At 43.3% G+C, this 21,425-nt stretch overlaps 1 protein-coding gene across 6 annotated transcripts in view; it reads left to right on the top strand.

Moving 5' to 3' along the window:
* The window catches only part of Acap2 (ArfGAP with coiled-coil, ankyrin repeat and PH domains 2), a 124,541-nt gene that overhangs the window by 60,509 nt on the left and 42,607 nt on the right, over positions 1-21,425 (top strand). For all 6 annotated transcript variants that reach the window (XM_052740540.1, XM_052740537.1, XM_052740541.1 and 3 more), the window contains exons 5-9: positions 8,365-8,423; positions 10,675-10,858; positions 13,863-13,907; positions 17,867-17,962; positions 20,308-20,382. In XM_052740540.1, the coding sequence (XP_052596500.1) occupies positions 8,365-8,423; positions 10,675-10,858; positions 13,863-13,907; positions 17,867-17,962; positions 20,308-20,382 (459 nt within the window). The remainder of the gene's footprint in view (positions 1-8,364; positions 8,424-10,674; positions 10,859-13,862; positions 13,908-17,866; positions 17,963-20,307; positions 20,383-21,425) is intronic.

Genomic DNA, 21,425 nt, shown 5'->3' with positions numbered 1-21,425 from the left:
TGGGCAGAAGATGTAGAAGAAGTGAAACAAGTACAAATGTTTGTCACCTCTTGGAACTTGTAATATGAATCTTTGTTGTCAATCGAATGGATTTTGAGTCAACTAGGAGATACTCTGCTGGGCGGTCTGTAAAGACATTTTAGATTTAGCCAAGGAAGGAAGGCACACCCGAGTGCAAGGCTCTTGTCCCACGGGCTGAGTGAGGTTCTGGACTAAATAAAGAGACAAAAGCAGATGGAGCACTTTTCTCCTTTCTGACCCAATTGCACCTCACACCCCTGCCGCCAGGGGGAGCCACCCATTGCCTCACACCCCTGCTGCCAGGGGGAGCCACCCATTGCCTCACACCCCTGCCGCCAGGGGGAGCCACCCATTGCCATATCCTGCTTCCCACCACGAGCAGAGTATAAACCCTTCCTTCCCCACGTCACCGTAGTCTCATGATGAGAAGAGTCACTAAGACAGAAAACTAGAAGTGGGACTGGTAGCTGGAGGGTTTTCTGTGTCCCACCAGGTCCGCAGCCGCTCAGACCCAAGTAAACACACAGAGGCTTATATTAATTAAAACTGCTCAGCCGTTAGCTCAGGCCTACCACTGACTAGCTCTTACACTTAAACTCAGCCCATTTCTGTTCATCTATAGGTCACCACGTGTTCTGTGGCTTTACCTGTGTGCCATTACATGCTGCTCCCTGGACGGCAGGCTGGAGTCTTGTGACTCAGCCTTTCTCTTCCCAGAATTCACCTTGTCTGCTTATCCTGCCTATACTTCCTGCCTGGCTACTGGCCAGTCAGCTTTTTATTAAACCAGTGTGCCATAGCATTATCCCACAGCAGGGACTGTTGCAGTGAGAAACCTGATCATGTGATTGGTAGGCTTTAGGACTGGTTTGCAGGAGGGATAGGGGAACACTTAGAACTTCAGGCTAGAGAAGCCACACAAGCAGAACTTACTGGACCTTTCAGAATACTGATCTTGATGTGGACATTAAAGACCGTCATGAGATTTCAGAGGGAATCAAGGACTCTTGGGGATGGAGCTAGAAGCCGTTCATGTTATATTTTGGAAAGCAACCTCATTGTCCTGTGCCCATGTCCTGAGAACGAGAGTGAGACTGACTTAAAGAGCAGTGGCCTGACGGGATTGCAGGAGGACATTTCAAGACAGCGCAGCATTCAGGCTGTGTCATGGCTCCTATCACTCCTCTAGTTCAAGTTGACGGTGAGAGGGCACACACGGAATGGAAAGGTATGAAAAACGTGTAGTTTGCTGAGACGTGTAGCAGATTTAAAGTCCTGCATAAGCAGGGTGTGGAGAAAGCCCTGTGATTGTTACAGAGATTGGCACAGTCGAGGGGGGTCCTGACATTTTGCACTGGGACAGTAGCTGAAGACCCCACCATTGAAGGCTCCACACAGCCTGTGGGAAGGAGAAAGACAGCTGAGATGCCCGCGAAGGGCTTCCCTGCTTGAAAACAACCTTCGAGGGAAGTCTCTGTTTCTCTAAGCTCAGCCACCCAGGTAGTAGGGGTCCAGCTGTGGTAGAGGGGTCAGACCACACCTTGAGCTGGAAGCAGAACTTGCCAGCATTGCCCACACGGTGCTGAATTTGTTGGCATGTAAAATCCAAGGATATGGGGTCATGGAGTCTTACAGGGTTCCAGAGAAGTGCTGAAGCAAGGTTGGGTTCCATGCAAGGAGGTCCTTTCATGGGTGAAGTCTAAATTAAAGAGGAGACCCAGGATGTTGGGGATGCCAGGGTCCTGGTACATCAGCAGGAGAGAGCTGCAGGGACCAAGTAGAGCCTCCCTGAGAGAACTGGGGGAGCAGAGCTGCCCGAGGCCACTAAAGCCCCAAAGATGCCAAGAGCCCTGAATATTGTACATGGTGCTGCAGGATTTTATGTTTCCCCAATTGGATTTTGGTCTGATTTTTCCTTGCGAGGTCCCTATTTCTCCGTTTTAGAGTGAGAATACTTCGTCTCGTTACATATTGGAAGTAGTTAACTTGTTTATTCATTTTATAATGTCTCAAAGTTAAGACATGCGTTGAGTCTTATGAGAGAAAGTAGGCTTTTGAATAGTGAGTGTTGGAACTGGGAAGTCCGAGGGGACTTTGGAAATTAGATGAATGCATTTTGCACTGAGATGGCCATGAGCCTTAGGAAGCTGGGTTGGAATGTTTTGGTTAAAAGTGACATGTTTGGTTGTCAAGTCACTCCTCATGATCAGCGTGACCAGATTAGAGTCACATTGGAGGGACTCCTTTGGGCAAGTCTGTAAGGGTGGTTTCACCAAGGATTGAAGATCTGCCTTGAATGTTGGTGGCCCCATCCTATGGCCTGGGGTCCAGGAGTGACACAAAGAGGAGAGGAGAGCCAGAGCTGAGCACCACAGTTGTCTTTTTCTGCTCCCTGACTGGAGACACAGTGTAACAAACTGTCTCCTGTTCCTGCTGTCACGGCTGTGTCTTAGGACCATGCCTTTCCTGCTGTGATGGAGAGGAAATAAATTCTTCTCTCTTTCAGTTGGTTTTATCAGTTATTTTCTCACAACAGTAACAGTACCATAGAACAAGGAGCATAACCACTGAGGATTATGGAAAGAGTCTTCTTGATTTATTGTAGCTCTTTCTATTACAGGCCTAGTGGGATTGCACAGAAGATTCAGTGACCCTACAGGTTCAAAGGCCATTACCCTGCCGCTTCCTATCGATTCTGGAAAGGACAATAATGATTTTATGTCCTGTAGTCATCAGGCAGGAGTGGTGTGGTCCCTGGATAATACAAATAAGAAAGACTTTCGAACACTTAGTCTCGGAGTCAGTGATTCCTGTGTAAGTGGCAAGAATGGGAAGCAGGTCTCACGCTGCCTGTGGGTTTGTAGCCTGTTTCTTTTTCTCCTGAAGACTTGCTGAAGTGACTTGTCTACCGTCTGTGATGTGCTGCTCAGCGTTCATCTTTTCTTGAGCACAGCGTAGAGAATGTTGTTCTAGCAGGGCCCACTCAGGAATGCAAAATAGCTTGAGCGTGAGCACTGATTTTCAAGTCCTATGTTCTTTTCTGTAGTTTAATGGGATACCGTGACATTTTGTTGGTTACTTGTTGTCCACAGTTGCTCACAGCAATAGTGTGAAATTTCTAGAAATGGAAGTGAGCCTTAGCTTTCTCTTGGTGACTCTCTTAAGTTTAGCATCTGCAAAGAAATGTCTGCCTTAGCAAGGTGTAGATTAGTGACCCGGAAGTGGGATGAGACTCCCGTTGACTAATTGAGGCAGTTCTTTTGTTTTTGTTTTTGTTTTGTTTTGTTTTTTGAGACAGGGTTTCTCTGTGTAGTTTTGGTGCCTGTCCTGGAACTCGCTTTGTAGACCAGGCTGGCCTTGAATTCACAGAGATCCACATGCCTCTGCCTCCTGAGTGCTGGGATTAAAGGCGTGCGCCACCACCGCCTGGCTTTCAAGGCAGTTCTGTATACAGCTCAGCACTGGCAAAGTTCGTGGTTAGGTATGTCTTGACATCAGCAAATAGGAAACAGCTTTATTCGGTTGCCCATGCGTTAGCAGCCTGGTCCTCACTGTAAAGGATGAAATACAAATGTGTAGGCCAGCCAGGTGTGATGGCATATGCCTGTACACCAGCATGTGATGGTGCCTGTCTGTGAGGGGAGGCTGAGTCAGGAAGACTGTGCTTGAAGGCAGCCTGGGCAACAAACAGAATGAATTTCCAGTCACCCCGAATTACACAGTGAGGTCTTGTTTCAGAAAGATGCAAACAAGTGAGGTTAATGAGTTTCTTAAAATACTTCTGCTATTCAAACGCATATGAATTTTTATTTTGGGAATGCAGTGTTTTGGAGGATATGGATGATATGTTATAATTTTGAAATACGTTTTTCCCCTTTTGGAATGCGTTTTACAGCTTTGCTGTGGAATAGTATACATATTGCATCATTATAAATTCTGGTAAGCTGTGACATATTTTGTGCCCCCGAGTTTCCTTTTGCTTCTCTGTAATTCCTTCTCTCTTCCTCCAGCCTCCTCATTCCTGGTCAGTTACTGATCTGTAGTCTATCATAATTGATTAATTTGTTTTGCGCTGTTCTAGTAACTTTCTTAGTAATTTTGAGACTCAGTCATACTGTGTGTGTAATAGTTGATTTCTTGTTTTTGCTCAGTAACATTGCGTCATGTGACTAAATCACCATTTGAATACTCACTCATTTGATGACGATGTTATCTGCTACTGCAGTTAACCTCAAACTTAGAGGCTTAGATCACAAACCTCTATTCCTTCATAGTTTTCTGAGTTAGGAGTTTGGGAGAGGTTCATTCACTTGGGTGGCTCTGGCTCGATGTCTTTCAGGAGATGCTGGCAAAGTATTGGGGCTGCGACCTTAGTCATTTGAAGTCGTCACATGGACTGATGGGTCCAATGCTAAGGTGTTTTAATCATATACTTTTTAACCAGAGGCTCAAGTTCTTCACCAAGGACCTTCTTTTCAGGGCTGCAGGAGTGTCCTTATGACATGGAGTCTGTTACTCTCCAAATGTGACCCAAGAGCAAGGGCAAAGGAAACATCAGCAGCTTTCATGACCTAGTCCCAGAAGTCATATTGCGCTTCTTTCGTTACTGTTTGGAAGAAGCAAGAGACAGCTTGCACTAAAGGAGAGAAGAACTAGGGTCCGCTTTTGAAGCAGGGATCTCTAGTGAATTTGTAGATGTTCCAGGTGAACTAGTGTGCCCTTTAAACATAGCTAGCTGGGTGGCCCAGAGGGGTAGTGTTACAATCCAATTGGAGGCCAGCCTGGGCATCAGATCTATCTCAGGAAAGAAAAAAAATGTGACCCGTGTGGTGGCACACACCTCTAATCCCAGCTCTTGGGAGGCAGTGTTGGAGGCCAACCTGGAATATATAATGAGTTCCAGGACAGCCAGAGCTACATAGTGATCCTGTCTTGATAGAAAAAAAAAAAATCTTAAAAAAAATGTGATCTTATCTCAAGTGTACCACAATGGGCCATTGTATCACTTTTTAGTTTTGGCTATTACATATACAGTTGCTTGTTACATACCTATCTACCTACCTAAACACGTACATATGTATATATCTATGTCTGTAGATAAACATGCATTGTGTGTATATAAATGTCTAGGGGTAGCTGAATGGAGAAAAGGAAAAGGAACATGGCTGCTCCTAGATATGGTGGAGGAGAAGGATCAGCATAGATACGTCAGAGAGCATAGCCAGAGGCAGGGACCTCAGAGAGTCCAGAGTGGTTGTGACTCTGAGCCAGGTGAGGAGGGGGGAAGGGGAAGGGAGGGGAGAGAGGGGAGCCAGGTGCAGCAGCCAGGGGCACAAGAAGAGTAGATAAAAAGGACCAGCTGACCAAATGGTGGATTATGTAGGGAAGGGCAGCCAGGGCTGGGCTGGAGAAGTTTAGGGTAGGGGGCGGGGTATGCCAGCCAGGAGGGTCCTGTCACAGGTAGAGACGGAGGGATGCAGAGAGAACCTGGAGGCCAGCTCTGCTTTGATATGTGGAATAGGCACCTCAGCCATTTGTCCCAGGTTTGAAAGCTGACAGTGATGTTTCTCGGATGGCATTATGTGAATTTTTACTACATGCGGAGGAATTGGGTGCTCAGAGAAAAAAACCACAGAAAAGTAATTTCATTTATGAATGTTCATTTTAAATATTAAAATTTCCTTTACATATTACATTCTTTAACAGTTTAGTATTGTAAAAACAAGCAAAGCCTTCAGGCTTTGGAGGCAGTTTTCCAGCGTTGGTTGCACCTGTCTCCCGCAGCAGCGTGAGAGCCGCAATGGTGTCGCGCCCCTCTGTCAGTGTGTTTATTCTGTAGAATTGCTGGGTGTCGCTTCTTGGCCGTCTGCCTAAGATCAGGTATAAATGTGGTGGTTTCAAGTTGCTTTTCCTTAATTTCTTTTTTGCTGAAATGTCCTCTTTTGTACTTTAAAGAAATCTCATGTGCTTTGTCATTTTTAAATTTACGTGTATGAAAGTTGATGTCTTGTGGCATCTGGCTTTAGAGGGTTTGACAGTGTGTATGTTTGTGTCTCGATACTCCACTCTGTCACACATACACCCCAGCACACCCTTGTGTTTCCCCTCCTCACTTCCTGTTAACGTACATTTCTTTTCCCTTCTCTACTAGGAATTGCTGCTTTCTGTTTCTACAGCTTTGCTTTTTCCTAAATGCTGTATAAATTGTAGCTTGTGAGGGTTGTTAATAGGACTTACCCAGCCAAGTGCACCGAGATTCATCTGTTTGTATGCATTTCAAGATGTTCCCTGTATTACTGTCTTAACGTCTTTCCATTTCATGGTGAAGGGCATTTAAGTTGTTTCTGTTTTCGGCAGTTGTGAGTGCAGCTGCTGTAGAAATTTACCTGTAGCTGTTGATGTGAGCCTACATCTTTCTCTTGGATAGATAGGAAGGATAGAGACAGATTGGCGCCATCCAGGCCCAGCTTGACCTTACAGGATATGGAGGTTTTAAATCACAGATTTTTTTCCCTAAGTGTGCTAATTATTGATTCCTCTTTAGTGAGCTTTGGTAGATTTTGTGTTTCAGAAAAAAAAAAGTGCCCCTTTTTCTATTGCGTTCTCGGTTTATAATTGGTTCCCAACCACACACATTATCTTCTTAATGTCTACCTGTGCTGAGGTCATATCCTGCCTCCTAAAATCCAAAACTTGTGCCTTTTTATTTCCCTTCTCATAGCTTTGGCTGTGAGATGTGTTCATATAAGTATTCACCCTTCAGGGCAGAGTAGAAAAAGAGTTTTAGTGAGCCTACCACAAGAGCATAGTGGGCGTCGCATTAAAACAAAAACTGCCTCTATCTAAGAGACAGTGGGCTGTTGAAAGCCTCTCTAGAGCGGCCACCTTGCAGTGTCCATCATACTGTCCCTTCCCTATGAAGGAGGGCAGTCCTGATCGGCTGCTGACTGATTCCCAGCAGAGCCTGGGTTTATAGGGCAGCAGCTCCTACTTGGATTTTTTTGTTTGTTTGTTTGTTTTTTGTTTTTTCGAGACAGGATTTCTCTGTGTAGCTTTGCGCCTGTCCTGGAACTTTACTCTGTAGCCCAGGCTGGCCTCGAACTCACAGAGATCCGCCTGCCTCTGCCTCCCGAGTGCTGGGATTAAAGGCGTGCGCCACCACCGCCCGGCTCCTACTTGGATTTTTTAATTGACTGCATCCAGTCACTCTGACATCCCGCCTGCAGTTACACATGCTTTCTCTTTAGGGATGCTTTCTTGAGCAGTCTTGTGGAAACTCCCCAGTGGGGGCCCGGTTCCCTTTCTGTTTTCTTGATGTGGCCTTTGCTGTGCACTTAGCAGTTTTATAATCATAGCCATGCGTTGGTTTTATTGATTTTTCTTTGTCAATTTTCTGTTTAGCTCCATTTTGATTTCTGTTGTTTTCTTTCTTTTGCTTACATTGAGCTTAATAGGATACAGGTGAAAAAAAAAACATTTTTCTGGAAGGAAATTGGGCAGACATAGTAGAATTTTAGATTAGAAAACTCTGTTTCAAACTCTGAGATTGAAGTAATTCTGAAAATTATGAAAGTACTTGGAATTTCTTTTTCTTTTTTCTTTTTTCCCCCCATTATTGGCTTTCTTTTCTTTTTCTAACTTTATTTTATGTCCTTTGGTGTGAAGGTGTCAGATTCCGTGCAACTGGAGTTACAGACAGTTGTGAGCTGCCATGTGGGTGCTGAGGATTGAACCCGGGTCCTCTGGAAGAACAGCTAGTGCCCTTAACTGCTGAGCCATCTCTCTAGTCCCCAGTACTTGGAATTTCTATAGTGAGACCTACCAGTGTTAGGTACGGGGCATCATAACACTGGACAGAATAACTGCTCTGAGACCGAGATTTTGTCTTCTAGTCACAGCTGTCCCCCGACCCACAAGACTGTGTAATGCTGGATGGAATTCAGTACTTCCATTGTCTGTGTTCCCAAGTCTTCCCCAGTGAAGAAAGAACTCTAGCTGGGGTGTCACTAGAGCGCAGCCTGGTTTTGGCTGGGGTGGAGAAAGAGAAATTGTACTGTTGGGTTGTCTTCCAAATTTGAAGTAGAATTAAGGAAATTGTTTTATTTTGGTTTGTTTTTCCCACTAAATTTCTCTTCTGTAGTGAAGAGAAGCAAGTTTTTGTTGTTGTTGTTGTTGTTATTTTGAGACTGGTAGAATCTGGCCTGAAATTGGCTTCAATTTTCTTCCATCACTTTCTTTCACAGTCTTCACTAAGAAATAAGGAGTTACTGGAAGTGGTCAGGAGCTGTGGTGCTTATGTTTCTGGTCCCTTTCTAACATTGAATGCTATATTTTATCTTCTAGATCCTGTTCGACCAAACGCAGAGATCAATTAAGGCACAGCTTCAGAACTTCGTTAAAGAGTAAGTCAGCTGTGGTTCAGGGGCAGCCAATGGTTGCTGGGGGTGGGTGGGGGTGGTGGTCTGGGGCAGGGCTAACGATGTTAAAAAGAAGGAGATTATTGTCTCAAATTTCTGAAGAGACTGGCTTGTTTGCTTTGGGAGACGTGCTTCATTTCTTTTGAGTTTGTGAGGGAATCAGATCCACTTTCCATGTATATTTAACTAGCTCTTTTGGTTAGAGTCCAGAAAGTTTTCTAAACATAGATAAAAATGTAATTTAAAAGCTCCATCCTTACTGTATGACATACTTACTGTATTGGAAGGTAGTTGTCTCATCTCAGTGTGGTATTTTCTGTGAAGAGAAGATAATAATAGATGAGAAAGATCCACAGAAGCGATGCATTGTTATGTATCAGAAGAGAGTCGTCATGTTTACATAGGAAGTAAAATGGAAGTAGAAGTTAAAAAAGTCCAAACTTTTCAAGTGAAGGAAAGCGTGTTTTTCACATTCGTAATTAGTTTTCACCTATGATTTCCAGCAGAGAGTTTATAAATGTCAGTTAATTTTGGTTCAATATTTAAAGATATGTAAGGGACATTATACTATACGAATAGTGTCGAATATTATCTACTGCTGTTTTGAGTAGTTTTGGGCTTGGGTTTTCACACAGTGCTGTGGGTAGAGCCCCTACCGTATATTAGGCCAGGCTCTGCGGCTGAGCTCCAGCCCCAGCCTAGGTTAGAATTATCCTGCAAAGATGGCTCACAGCTTGGGATTTTTTCTTTTCATTTAATGTGTATTGGTGTTTTGTATGTATGTTTGTGTGAGGGTGTCAGATCCCCTGCAGCTGGAGTTGTAGGGTAGCTGTGAGCTGCCATGTGGGTGCTGGGAATTGAACCGGGTTCCTCTGGAAGAGCAGCCAGTGCTCTTAACCACTAAGCCGCCTCTTCAGCCCCTCACAGTTCTGTTTTTCAAATTATTTCAGAATGCTTTAACATTCAGAAAGTCTTCTAAGATACATAAAAACCTGTGGGGTGTTTTCAATCAATTATATAGTCTTTCTTAGACTATGTATTTTATTATAGTTAAAAGTCATTTGTCTTCAACTTACTTTGTCACACTGTAGTAGTAGTGGAGCGGAGAGGTATTGTGTATCCACCTGAGACCACTGCACCTTTTCAGACGGTTACATGGCCTGTCGAGAGCCCTTACTGGGAATTGAACCCGGCTGACTCTTTATAAATTGGTCTACATGTGTGTTTAAAGGTTTTTTTTTTTTTTTTTTTTTTTTTTGGTTTTTCGAGACAGGGTTTCTCTGTGTAGCTTTGCGCCTTTCCTGGAACTCACTTGGTAGTCCAGGCTGGCCTCGAACTCACAGAGATCCGCCTGGCTCTGCCTCCCGAGTGCTGGGATTAAAGGCGTGCGCCACCACCGCCCGGCAAGAGTTTATTTTTATCCTTTGTGTGTTTTACTAAATGTGTTAGTTGTTCCTGCTGCTTCCATTTTTTTGGTATTTTGGGGCAGAGTCTTGCTCTGTAGCCCAGGCTGGCCTGGAGCCAACAGCCCTCCTTCTGTAGCCTTCTGAGAGCTGTGATTGTGGGTGTGTTGCCCCGAGGTGGGCTTATGAATGTTGTTTCTTAAAAGCAAAAGTATGTCTTAAAATACTTCTCAGATTCTTAGGATTTATCTGGAAGGTAAATGAATTTTAATCTTTGGCAAGGGCCACTCACGTCTGCATCCCTACACACATTCTCCATAGTAAGTCTTACACTGTTGTTTAGAAAACAGTGTCATGGTTAAACCATGTGCATGCTTTGAATTTATCTTTAGAAAAATTATCTTTCTGTTCTGCTGCATTAATTTTTATCATCATTTCCATTTGGAATCATATAGATTAAAATAATGAAACATTAGCTCACTTTATGAGAATCTATATACACAGAATGATGAGTACCTGTAAGCCAAAAATTAGAAATCTACAAGGGTCCAAACCTGAAACTTCTGAAGCTCTCAGCTGTGAGTGTTGGATTAAGGTGCAGACTGGAAGTCTGTATAAGTACCCCTGAGTCATGGAAGCCCCAGATCTGAACGTCCTTTGTCCAGGCATCTCAGGTCCGTGACAACAGGAACTGGGGAAGGATGCGCACTTCAGTTGGATGAGCTCATGACTGCCAACGTCTGAGGAAACATAAGCGAAGGAACAGTAGTGTTACAGTCTAAGGTTATTTTGCCAGAATTTTGAAGAAAGTTTTGTTTTTTTTTTTTTTTTAGAGATCTTAGAAAATTCAAAGATGCCAAGAAACAATTTGAAAAAGTCAGCGAAGAAAAGGAAAACGCACTGGTGAAAAACGCCCAAGTTCAAAGGAACAAGCAGCACGAAGTGGAAGAGGCCACAAACATCCTCACGGCCACGAGGAAGTGCTTCCGGCACATAGCCCTGGACTACGTCCTTCAGGTACGGCCTCGCCTCGTGTCTTCCTGAGCGCTTCCGGAGGAGCAGGGCCTTTGAATGATTGTGCCAGGAAGAATAAAGAATGCTTTTCCTTTGAACTTACGATTAAGACATTTTAAATGTTTGTAATTTACTGTTTTTTTGAGGTAGCTTAGCCTCAGACTCACTGTGTAGCCTGGGCTGGCCTCTACTTGATATCTTCCTGCCTCAGTCTTTAGAGTGCTGGGCTGTAGTGGGAAGCATGACATTTTATGGAAAACTTTCAGCTGTCTTCATATGTCTTTGTGCACACACAGGTATGTGGATATAGATCCTTTGGTTCTGGTTCCTTTCTCCTTTTCCCTTAGTTACAATATCCTATACATACTTTGTTCTGTAGTGTTTCTATTCCAGTGTAATTGATATTTGACTACCAGGCGGAAATAGTGCTGGTTTTTACTGGCAACACTGGAAATATGTATCTGCTTTTTCAGTTTTTCAAAACTTTTGTTAGCGCTTCTAAACATAACCCCCAAACAATAACTTCTCAGGAAACCCACCGTGAGAAATGCTTTTCTGGGTGAAGTGCCTGCTTGCCCTTGCCTCAGCAGCCCTCGTGCGAACCGTATGTTCTTAGTGGCACCAGCTTTACAAACTGCCGAAGGTTTCTGGAGTTCATTGGCTGCTTTGGAAGATGAAACCCCAAGACCCTTCGGGGAGAAAGACTGTAGCAGGGTTCCACCCGGCACCACCGGGAGAGACTGGAAATGTGTATTTATTTATCTTTTTGTATGCATACATTCATGAGTGTACATCTTTGCACATGTATGTGTATGCACTTTTAGAGGCCACATGACCACTGCAGATGTTATCCCCGGAATACTCTCCACCTCCTTTCAGACGGGTCTCTCATTGGCCTGGAGATCACCAATTAGGCTAGCCTGGCTGTCCAATGAGCACCCTGGATCCTTTTTATCTGTCCATTTTTAGAATTACAGATAACTCATTACCATGCCTGGCATTTTTTTTCCCCCTGAGACAGGGTTTCTCTGTAATAGAAAGTTTCTCTGTAGTAGCCCTGGCTGTTCTGGAACTCACTCTGTAGACCAGGCTGGCTTTGAACTCACAGAGATCCGCCTGCCTCTGCTCCCCAGTGCTGGGATTAAAGGTGTGTGCCACCGCCGCCTGACTCCATTATTTTCAAACTCAAACATATTAATTGTGTATTTCCTTTGAGCTTATCTGACAGTACTAAATTAGCCTCCATGCTCACTCCCTTCTAACTATGAGTATATTTAATTTTTCTCATGAGAATTCTTGGATCATTTTATTTTGTGGCCAAAGTAGCTGTTTCAGAGAATAATAGGTAACAAATACCCAAAGTGTAAAGTCCTTTAGCTCCTGTAAGTATTTGAATTGACCGTTTTCCTTGAGTTTGAATTTTTTTTTTTTCCAAATAAAGAGGAAAAACAGCAAAGCAGAAGGCCGAGTCTGAACAGGGGCTCCCCTCAGCCTGCGCTCAGCATCTGGGGGTCAGTGTGCTTCTCAGAGCTGAGCAGGTTGTGAAACAGACACGCAGAAGAAACCAGTGAGAGGGGAGGAAGTTAGATTGAGGGTCATGTTTGGTCTGTTTTTATTTTTCAGACTGTGTTTTACAATTCCCTTATTACACAGACCAAGAGTTCAGTGAAGAAAACATTTGGAAGGTGTTCTGTTCTCTTCTGGCGACGTTTAACAAAGAGTGAAGGGCCTCTTTGGATCAGTGTTTTATTTAAATAAGCTGGTTTTTAAACAACAGCAAAAATATTTGGTAGGAATTTCTAGAATTGCAAAAGATTCTCTTAAAGCCTCCCCCCCCCCCCCCCGCCCTATTTAGCCAAGGATAACTTTGAACTCACAATCCTCCTGCCTCTATTCCTGGAGGTTATAGACATGCTCCCTGACCCCTGGTTGGAGAAATCCTGGGGATTTGATCCAGGGCTTTGCTCGTGTAGGCACACACTCTGCCCACTGAGCTTCAGCTCTACCCCTGAAAAGTCTCGTAATTTGCTAGCATTTCAATAAGTTGATCATAATTAAAGTACTTAAATCCATTACTTTACCATATATTTATGGAGTGCTTACTATATTCTCCTTGGGGACTAGAACTGAGAAGAAGGTCCTAATCTCATGGAGCTTATCTCTTAGCTGGGGAAAAGACATAGTAAGAAAACACAGAGTAAGCACTGGGGAGGGCAGAGGCAGGAGGATCTCTGTGAGTTTGAGGCCAGCCTGGTCTACATCGTGAGTTCCAGGACAGCCAGAGCTACCTGGTGAAACCCTGTCTAAAAAATACAAAAACAAAACAAAAGTAGTTATAAATGTTATCTGTAAGTAGGACTGATGTACTGGATAGCGAGTCAGGTACTGAGGTTGACCTGTGTAAGAAGATGGTATGTAGTTGAAGCCCTGGTTAGTAAGAAAGAGCCATAGGTCACGAGGGCAGAGCATCCTGACGTGGAGGCAGAGCAGCCAGGACCAAGGCCTCTGGGGGACAGCGATGGGTCTGGCAGGGTCTCAGCACAGTGGCCTTTGTCGACATGGTAGGAGGTTGCAGGATGTAATATTTATATTAGAACATCACCGTGGTACCTGTGTGGAGAAGAGATTACATGGGGCCAAGAAGGGAAACAGAGGGAGTCCAGGAAAGATAGAAAGTGGTCAATGGTGATAATTTGCACCGAGGCTGTGGATGAACCTTGATCTTCAGGTCGATGAGGAGGGTGAGGAAGATGGACATGTCACATGTTCAAGTGTTAAAAGGTTCCATGACAACGGTACAATAACTTGAAGAGCCGGTGTCTGCACTGAGCCCAGTGTGGCTGAGTATTCGTTGGCATGCTTGTCAAAAGATGTTTAACGAGGGAAAACACAAGCTTTGCTTTCCTTTTGTTCTGGGATTGATCGGACAAGCATGTTTGGAGTCTTGTATTCTGCGTTAGTGTTTAAAGTAATTCATGGATGATTAATCAAGCTTATCTTCCCTCAGATTAATGTGCTTCAATCAAAGAGGAGATCAGAAATCCTGAAATCAGTAAGATCTTAATGACCCGCTGAGACTGTGTGTGTTTGTGTCCTCCCCGTACTGTGATGCCGAGACTGTGTGTGTGTGTGTGTGTGTGTGTGTTTGTGGCCCCCCATGCTGTGATGCTGAGACTGTCTGTGTGTGTGGCCCCCCGCCCCCCAGATGCTCTGTCCGGGCTCTTGGTTCCCTTTGCTCCCTGTCTCTAGTTCCTGTGTCCTCTGGTTCAAGTACAACTGTTTGTGAGTCTGTGCTACTGACATACGGCCTGCTCCACGGAGACAGACTCACCCTTGGCTCTCTACTCTGTTATTCTCATGTCATGTTTTATGTGGTCTCGATACCTAATCACTTCCAGAAAGTAGCTGGAAGTGGTGGCTGGAACCTGTGAGAATATTTCAGGATTGTTTTGAAACTTAACAGATATGACTGTCACCTTGAATTTTCTTTTACTTGTATTTGCTTTTGTTTTTATTTTTTTGTTCCTTTGTTTTCTTTTTGATTTTTCAAGACAGGGTTTCTTTGTGTTGTCCTGGCTGTCCTGAAACTTGCTCTGTAGACCAGGCTGGCCTCGAACTCACAGAGATCTGCCTGCCTCTGCCTCCCCAGTGCTGGAATCAAAGGCGTGTGCCACATTGCCAGGCTGTCTTTGCTTTAGAAAGTTTCTTTTTAAAAATATTTTTTGGATCTCTTTATTTTATGTGTGTATGTGTGTGTTTTGTACACATGTATTTGTACTACATGCATGCTGGTGCCATCAGAGATCAGAAGAGATCAGATCCTTCTGGAGTTACAGACAGTTGTGAGCCACCATGTGGGTGCTGGGAATTGAACTCAGGTCCTCTGGAAGAGCAGCCAGTCCTCTTAACTGCTGAACCATCTCTCCTGCCCTTGCTTTTAGACATTATCTACACAACATCTTTCAAGATTACACACTTCTCTATGGTTGTGTGTGGTATTTAGGCATTTCAAATGTTTGAGCGTGAGGACTTGTATCAGTCCTATGGTTTGGAGAGTCCCCAGACTGACGGTGGGGCTGTTTGCTGCCTGTTCTTCATGTACAGTCACACAGCTTCTTTCTTTGGAGCTCGTGATCCTGATGGCCGTGAGGTTTTACTTGCTATTGGACAAGGGACTGAGGAGGCATGCTGTGCATTGTACATTCTCCCATGGCAGAACCTTCAGAGTCATTTCTCAGTTTTTTGGCGGAAGTTTTGTCCCCAGGTGCTGTTGTTGGGTTCTTAGACCCTTGTCTCCACCTTGCTGTTCTCTAAAGCTTTGTTTGACTCGAGTGGTGGCTTTAGCAGGTAACTGCGCTGTGCTTGTTCCGTACAAGGTGGCTCCCCTCCCCACCCCAGGGTTTCCAGATGGCCAGTCTTGTGGACACAGTCCTATCCTGTCATGGCTTCTGTGGGAAGGCTGGAAATAAAGGGCTGGTTGATAAATACGGTGGGCTTTGCAGCCCTGTGGTCTCTGTTGTACTTACCTGTGTCCTTGTAATGAAGACTTGTCAATGAGTGAATGATTGGGGCGGGGTGGGGGGGGGCTGTGTTCAGTAAAACTTTATGCATGGACACAGAAGTTTGAATTTCACATAATTTTCACATCACTTTCTTGTGTTTTAAAATTTTTCTCTTCCAGCCATTTAAAAGGTTAAAAATGATTCTTGGCTCATGAGCCATCTAAAAACAGAGGTATAGTTTGCAGGTCCAAACTAGCCAGCCTTGAATATACTGTGGATTGTCATCCTTAATGGATATTTAAGTAATTTTTCATGCTTTTGACATTGCAAACATTTAATTGTAGTGATCATCCTAATAAATAATCTGATTACTGCATTATTTGCATTTATAAACAAAGGATTACTTAAATAAAGAGATGCATATATGTGTTTACTTATTTAAGTGTGTGTGTCCCCATGGTGGGCGTGTGGAGGGTCAAGGGACACCTTTGGAAACAGATTCTCCTTTCCTACCACGGGGGTGTTGGGTCAGTGGCCATCTTCCCTGAGCCGCCTTGCCATCCTAGTTAAAGTTTTCAAACCTGGAAAAGGCTTTAAAAACACTTCAAATGTCAAGGCTTCTGAGCTGTTTCCACGGCTGTGGTGAGAGCAGTCATTTCTCTGCCGATGTTTCCCAGCCGTGGGCATTGTAGTCCTGTCTCCTCCTTTCCCCAGTGGTGTGGGGGACAGAACATGAGAGTTCCAGAGTTTGGTCACCTTTTTCCATGTATTTTCCTGGCTACTTACGAGACATATGTGTGTCCTTTTCTCCTATTCTGTCGAATCCTTCATTTTTTGTACTGATTTGTGTCATCTTTAATGGATTCACATCACTGATCACTGTGTTTTCCTGGTTTGTTTGTTTGTTTGTTTAGTTTTTGGAGACAGGGTTTCTCTGTGTTGTTTTGGTGCCTGTCCTGGAACTCACTCTGTAGACCAGGCTGGCCTCAAACTCACAGAGGTCTGCCTGGCTCTGCCTCCCGAGTTCTGGGATTAAAGGTGTGCGCCACCACCACCACCACCACCGGCCTCATTTATTTTTTTTTAATATGCTTAGTATTTATTTGGATGTATACGTATATTACATTTTTAAAAATTCTTTTAACTTTTATTGATTCTTTGTGGATCTCACATATGCACAATCCCACCCATCTCCCAGTCCCCCACATTCGCCCTCTGCCCCCACAACCTCTCCCCAAAACAAAACAAAATTTAAAGGAAAAATAAAAAAATCAAAACAAACAAACAAAACAAGCAGGAGAAGAGTCTTGTCGAGGAAGCTGTAGTGTGGCCTGGTGTATTTTACATTTTTATATAATCTTATTAATCCCTCTTTATAATTCAGTGGTTTGAAAAATATTTTCACACAGTTGTATAATCATTACCATTATCTAACACTATAGTAATTCTTATATGTGAATTTTTATCGTTAATCTTTGAATTTTATTTAACTAGTTTTTATATTGAAAACAAAATTTTCTGTAGAGGATTCTTGAGTAACAACATTCTTACAACCTACTTTAGTTTTCAGAATATTAAACAGATATGTGTTCTTGTTAAAAAATAAAGCAGGTCTCAGGAGATCCTTTGCGTACATTTAATTATATAGAATTCCTTCCCGTGTAAAAACTTAACTAATAAAAACAGGGGTGTCTTTTCTTTTGTGGATTAATAAAATACAGAAAAAGCTGGGGACCCCCACCCCATATTTAATGTCAATTTTGGATCTGTGGGATGATATAAGGAAATTCCCAGGGCCACTGAGGTGGCTCAGCAGATGTAGACATTGGCTGCTGAGCCTGATGGTCCGAGTTCAGTGGCAGACTGAGAAATGTTTCCTTTGTCCTCCACACTCCCCAGGCATGTGTGAACACACACACACACACACACACACACACACACACACACACACACACGCACACAAAGTCAAATAAATAAATAAATAAATAAATAAATAAATAAATAAATAAATAAATAAATAAATAATAGCTTTCTAAAGACAGAGGAGTCACTGTCAGCCCCACTTGTATATATTTTTTGGACAAGTGAGAGTCTTCGAATCTCACTGAGGCCTGGTGACCCTGGTGACCCTGGTGGGTTAGAGTGTTTGCTACTGTTTATGTTTCTTGTCTTTTCATGTCTTTTTTGCTGAGGGAGTTGACTTGAAGGACCACATAGACATCTCAGAATGTACTTAAGGATTTCTAGGAAGACAGTGAGGCTATTGAGACTATTATTGAGATCACCCATGTGAGTTACAGTGTAGCAGCCGTTAACTACGGCTGTTCAGTGTCAGACACTGGGTGTTTCTCCTAGAAAAACGTTATTCTCTTTGTACTTGCAATTATGCATGAAGTTCTCAAGAAGAAAACTACTCAGTTTTAAGTAGATACTTTGGGTTCTCGTGGAGTGAGCGTCAAGCTTTCTGAAGCTCCTAGCAGTGCATCTGAAGTCCCTCTTTCCCCGCCAGATGCTGTCCTTCATGTACGCACATCTGGCCTTCTTCCACCAAGGGTATGACCTGTTCAGTGAACTTGGGCCCTACATGAAAGACCTTGGAGCACAGGTAAGCTCTCGAACTGGATTTCTCCATTCTGTACTGTTTGTTGACGTTTGTGTTTCTAAAGATATTTAGCACATTGGGAAACTGGCTTCTCATTTACTTAAGGAGTTTGACACTATAGCACATTTACATATGGGTTAAATACTGAGCAAGAAGTGGTCTTGCAGGTGTAATGCCTGTGTTAAATGTTGAACGTGAGGGTGCTGCACCTGAGACTTGAAGTAACACTGCTCTCCGGTGTAGGGCAAGGCTGTGATCCCAGCACTTGGGAGGCTGAGGCAGGCCGAGGTACAGCCTGCTCTTCTGTAGTGCAAATAGCAGGATTTAGTCCTCTACCTTTTAAATTTGAATAATTGAGTCACTGACCTAATTTGCTTTTAATTAACACATTGCTCTTTTTTATTTTCAAAAAATTATATTGGCTACTTGGGTAATGAAAGTCTTAGAATCCCACGACCATTTATTATTATTTCACAGAACTGTGTTAAATATGTTTGGAACCTTTTTGTCCCCCTTGGTGACACTGTGGCTCAAACCTAAGGCCTTGTACATGATAGGTGTGTGCACTGACTTGGCCCAAGTCACTTCAGAGGGTAGTTTTTTTGGTTTTTTTTTTGTTTTTTTTTTTTGAGTGATGAGCCTTGCCTTCTTCCTCTTGATTTAATAGTATTACTCTGTAGGTTTTTCTTTCCCAGGGTACTTTCTGAGGTGGGGGATTAAGAAAAAAAATTGAATTTAGGGAAATGGGAGAAAGGTAAGAGTGGAATGGGAATACCATTCAATGATCAAAGTGTGTGTGGGAGGCGAGGAGGGAGAGAGGATGGTATTGTGTCCAGAGCATATGCCATGAATTACATGCATTCTGGTTTTTTGTCTCTTGCACTGGACTGCTGTTCATCTCCCTGCCAAATGCTCTGTGTATATGTCAGTTGAGGTTGGATTTGTTTGCAATCCAGCCTGAGGGTCCTAGGCCTTCTGTAAAAGAATCTTATTTCTTCTGTGTAAAGTCAGAAGCACAGGTTCATGGCCGTTTGTGTACGGAGTTAGCCTCATGGTTAAAAGAGACTTATCGGTTTTAGCCATCGTTCTCAAACTCCAGCTAACAGAAGGGAGGAAAGGGAAAAGAAAAACACGTTGTCTGCCTAAGGACATTTCCTAGAAATTGTGTATGTCCATTCTGCGTACATCTAGTGACCTGTGCTCAGTCACTCACCACAAGGAAACCTGGGAAACACAGCTTTGTTGCTAGAAAATGACCTGGCAGAATTAGGTGTGGGGTGGTTCCCATTGTTAGGGAGGAGGAGGAAATAGATCCTGGGAACATTTGAGCTGTTATGGTACAGGAGAGGGTCAATGTGATGTACAAGCATGTAGCTAAGTCATTGGTCCAGGCCTGGTGGGAGGCCTCATCAGACTTTCCTGTGTTCTGGCACTCTTCGCATCCCATCGTCTTGCATTAGACGTCGTTTATAAGAGTCATGTGAATTGAGTTGTAGTTAGCTAGTGGAAATGATTATTTGTTTTTAGGTACTTATTGCTTTCAGTTTTGGGTCCTTTCCCTTCTAAACCAAGGGATTTTACAGGCCTTGAAAAACATGTATTAAGCCACATTTTCTGTAGTGGTCTGTTTAGATGTGGCCAATTAGGGTAATCTTGTAGTAGCTGAGTAATTAGGAGATAACAATTGGAACTATGGGATTAATATTCTTTTATTATTTTAATTTAACCTTTCAGAGCCAGGTCTTTACAGTGTGTACCAGTCTGGTCTTAACTCCTGGGCTCAAGCAAGCTTACCACTGCATCCCCCCCGCCCCCCACCTTCCAGCTGTCTTATTTATTTGGCCAGTTACAGATGAGTTTATAACATAAGGAAGACAAGTTGAAAACATGGTGTATGGGGAGAGATGGCACGTATCTGTTGATGTAAGCTTGTGACCTTTGCCCTACCTAGTTCAGCTGCATCGCCTTTTGCTAGTGTTGGAATACAAACAAATTGTGTTTTTGTGTGGTGCTTTGTTTTGTTTTGATTTGTTTTTATCTTGTCTGCAGCTCCAACATCTTCTAAGTGGGTCAGCAGGCACTTTAGGTCAGAGTCATCATCGTCCTCAAGGATGGGCACACCACTGCAGTGCTCAAGACAAGGCTCCAGCTCGGAAACCTCCCCTAATTAGGATAGGAGCTTTCCCAAAAACGGTTTAATACTAGGAAAATGGGAACTTCTTCTTGAATGTGTAGCCAAAAATGCCTTTTTAGGTTCACTTTAATTGGCAAAATGACTTGGAATATGGTTTTAAGAAAGGCCTTTGTTTCTCTGAATTTTAAGTCTGTCATTTTCTTCCTCCCTTTAGTTGGATCGACTGGTTGTGGACGCAGCAAAGGAGAAAAGAGAGATGGAGCAGAAGCATTCTACTATCCAGCAGAAGGTACAGGCAGACCAGACTGACTTCCGTTCCCGGGATGGTAGTGTGTGCAACCACCACGGTTACACAGACTCCTCCAGTTGCTCGTTACAGTAAATCCTCCTTCCCATGAAAAGTCAAGTGTTGTAGATGTTAATGTGTGCATCTCATTATCTTTTCAGATCAAAACGTTGCAGACTGTGTTCTTGAACCAGTTTATAAGTACTGCTAATCTGTCAAGAGTTTGACTAAAGGTTACACTTTGTTGCAGTTTTGAATATTATTCGTGGTTTCATTTAGGATACAGACAACCACCTGCCAAAGTGTGTGCTAGAGAGAGAGACAGAGAGAGAGAGAGAGAGAGAGAGAGAGAGAGAGAGAGAGAGAGAGAGAGAGAGAGAGAGGAGGGAAGGGGGCATGTGTGTGTGCTCATCTATACACACATGTGCATGTGGGGGGGAGGGAGAGGGAGAAGGAATGTGTGTGCTCTCCCCGTCTGTCTCTCTCTCTCTCTGTCTCCTTTTCTCTTGGTTACTAACTTCCCAGCTGCACCCACTCCAGGGCAGCTCAGCACATCCCTTTTGGACCCTCGCTGCTTGTTCAATTACCTAAGCCTAGCTAAACTACTTTTGACCAATGTTTTTAAAAATGAAAATTCAATAGTAAATTTGTACTTATTTCTTCATACAAAAGTTGATTGTGTTGTATCTGAAGCATACCTAATAGGACTTTATCTGTGATAGTCTGATGGATTTGTTCAGTGACCCAAGCATGAAAGGCAAATCAGGGATTGAATAGTTACATAAAGTTGTGACAAAGTTCCATCTGCATGATAATTAGCAATTGGGTCATCCTTGATTCTAGATTACTTAGATCAGACATAGAAGATGTGAATGGAAAAAAAATGAAGCAAAGTCAGTAGCAAGTGTAAGAAAAATTATTAATGGATTATTCATGCTCAAAGGAAAATAACACTTAGAAAAGCAAAGACTTTTCTCGTAGGCCATCTTTAAATCAGTTACTTTTAGTTATTAGAGGCTAAGTCCGTATTTCCTTTTGTTTATAGA

Source organism: Peromyscus californicus, unplaced genomic scaffold (assembly GCF_007827085.1).
Source record: "Peromyscus californicus insignis strain IS unplaced genomic scaffold, ASM782708v3 Scaffold_16__1_contigs__length_79575227, whole genome shotgun sequence".
NCBI lineage: Eukaryota > Metazoa > Chordata > Mammalia > Rodentia > Cricetidae > Peromyscus > Peromyscus californicus.
This window is presented reverse-complemented; position numbering and strand designations above follow the sequence as displayed.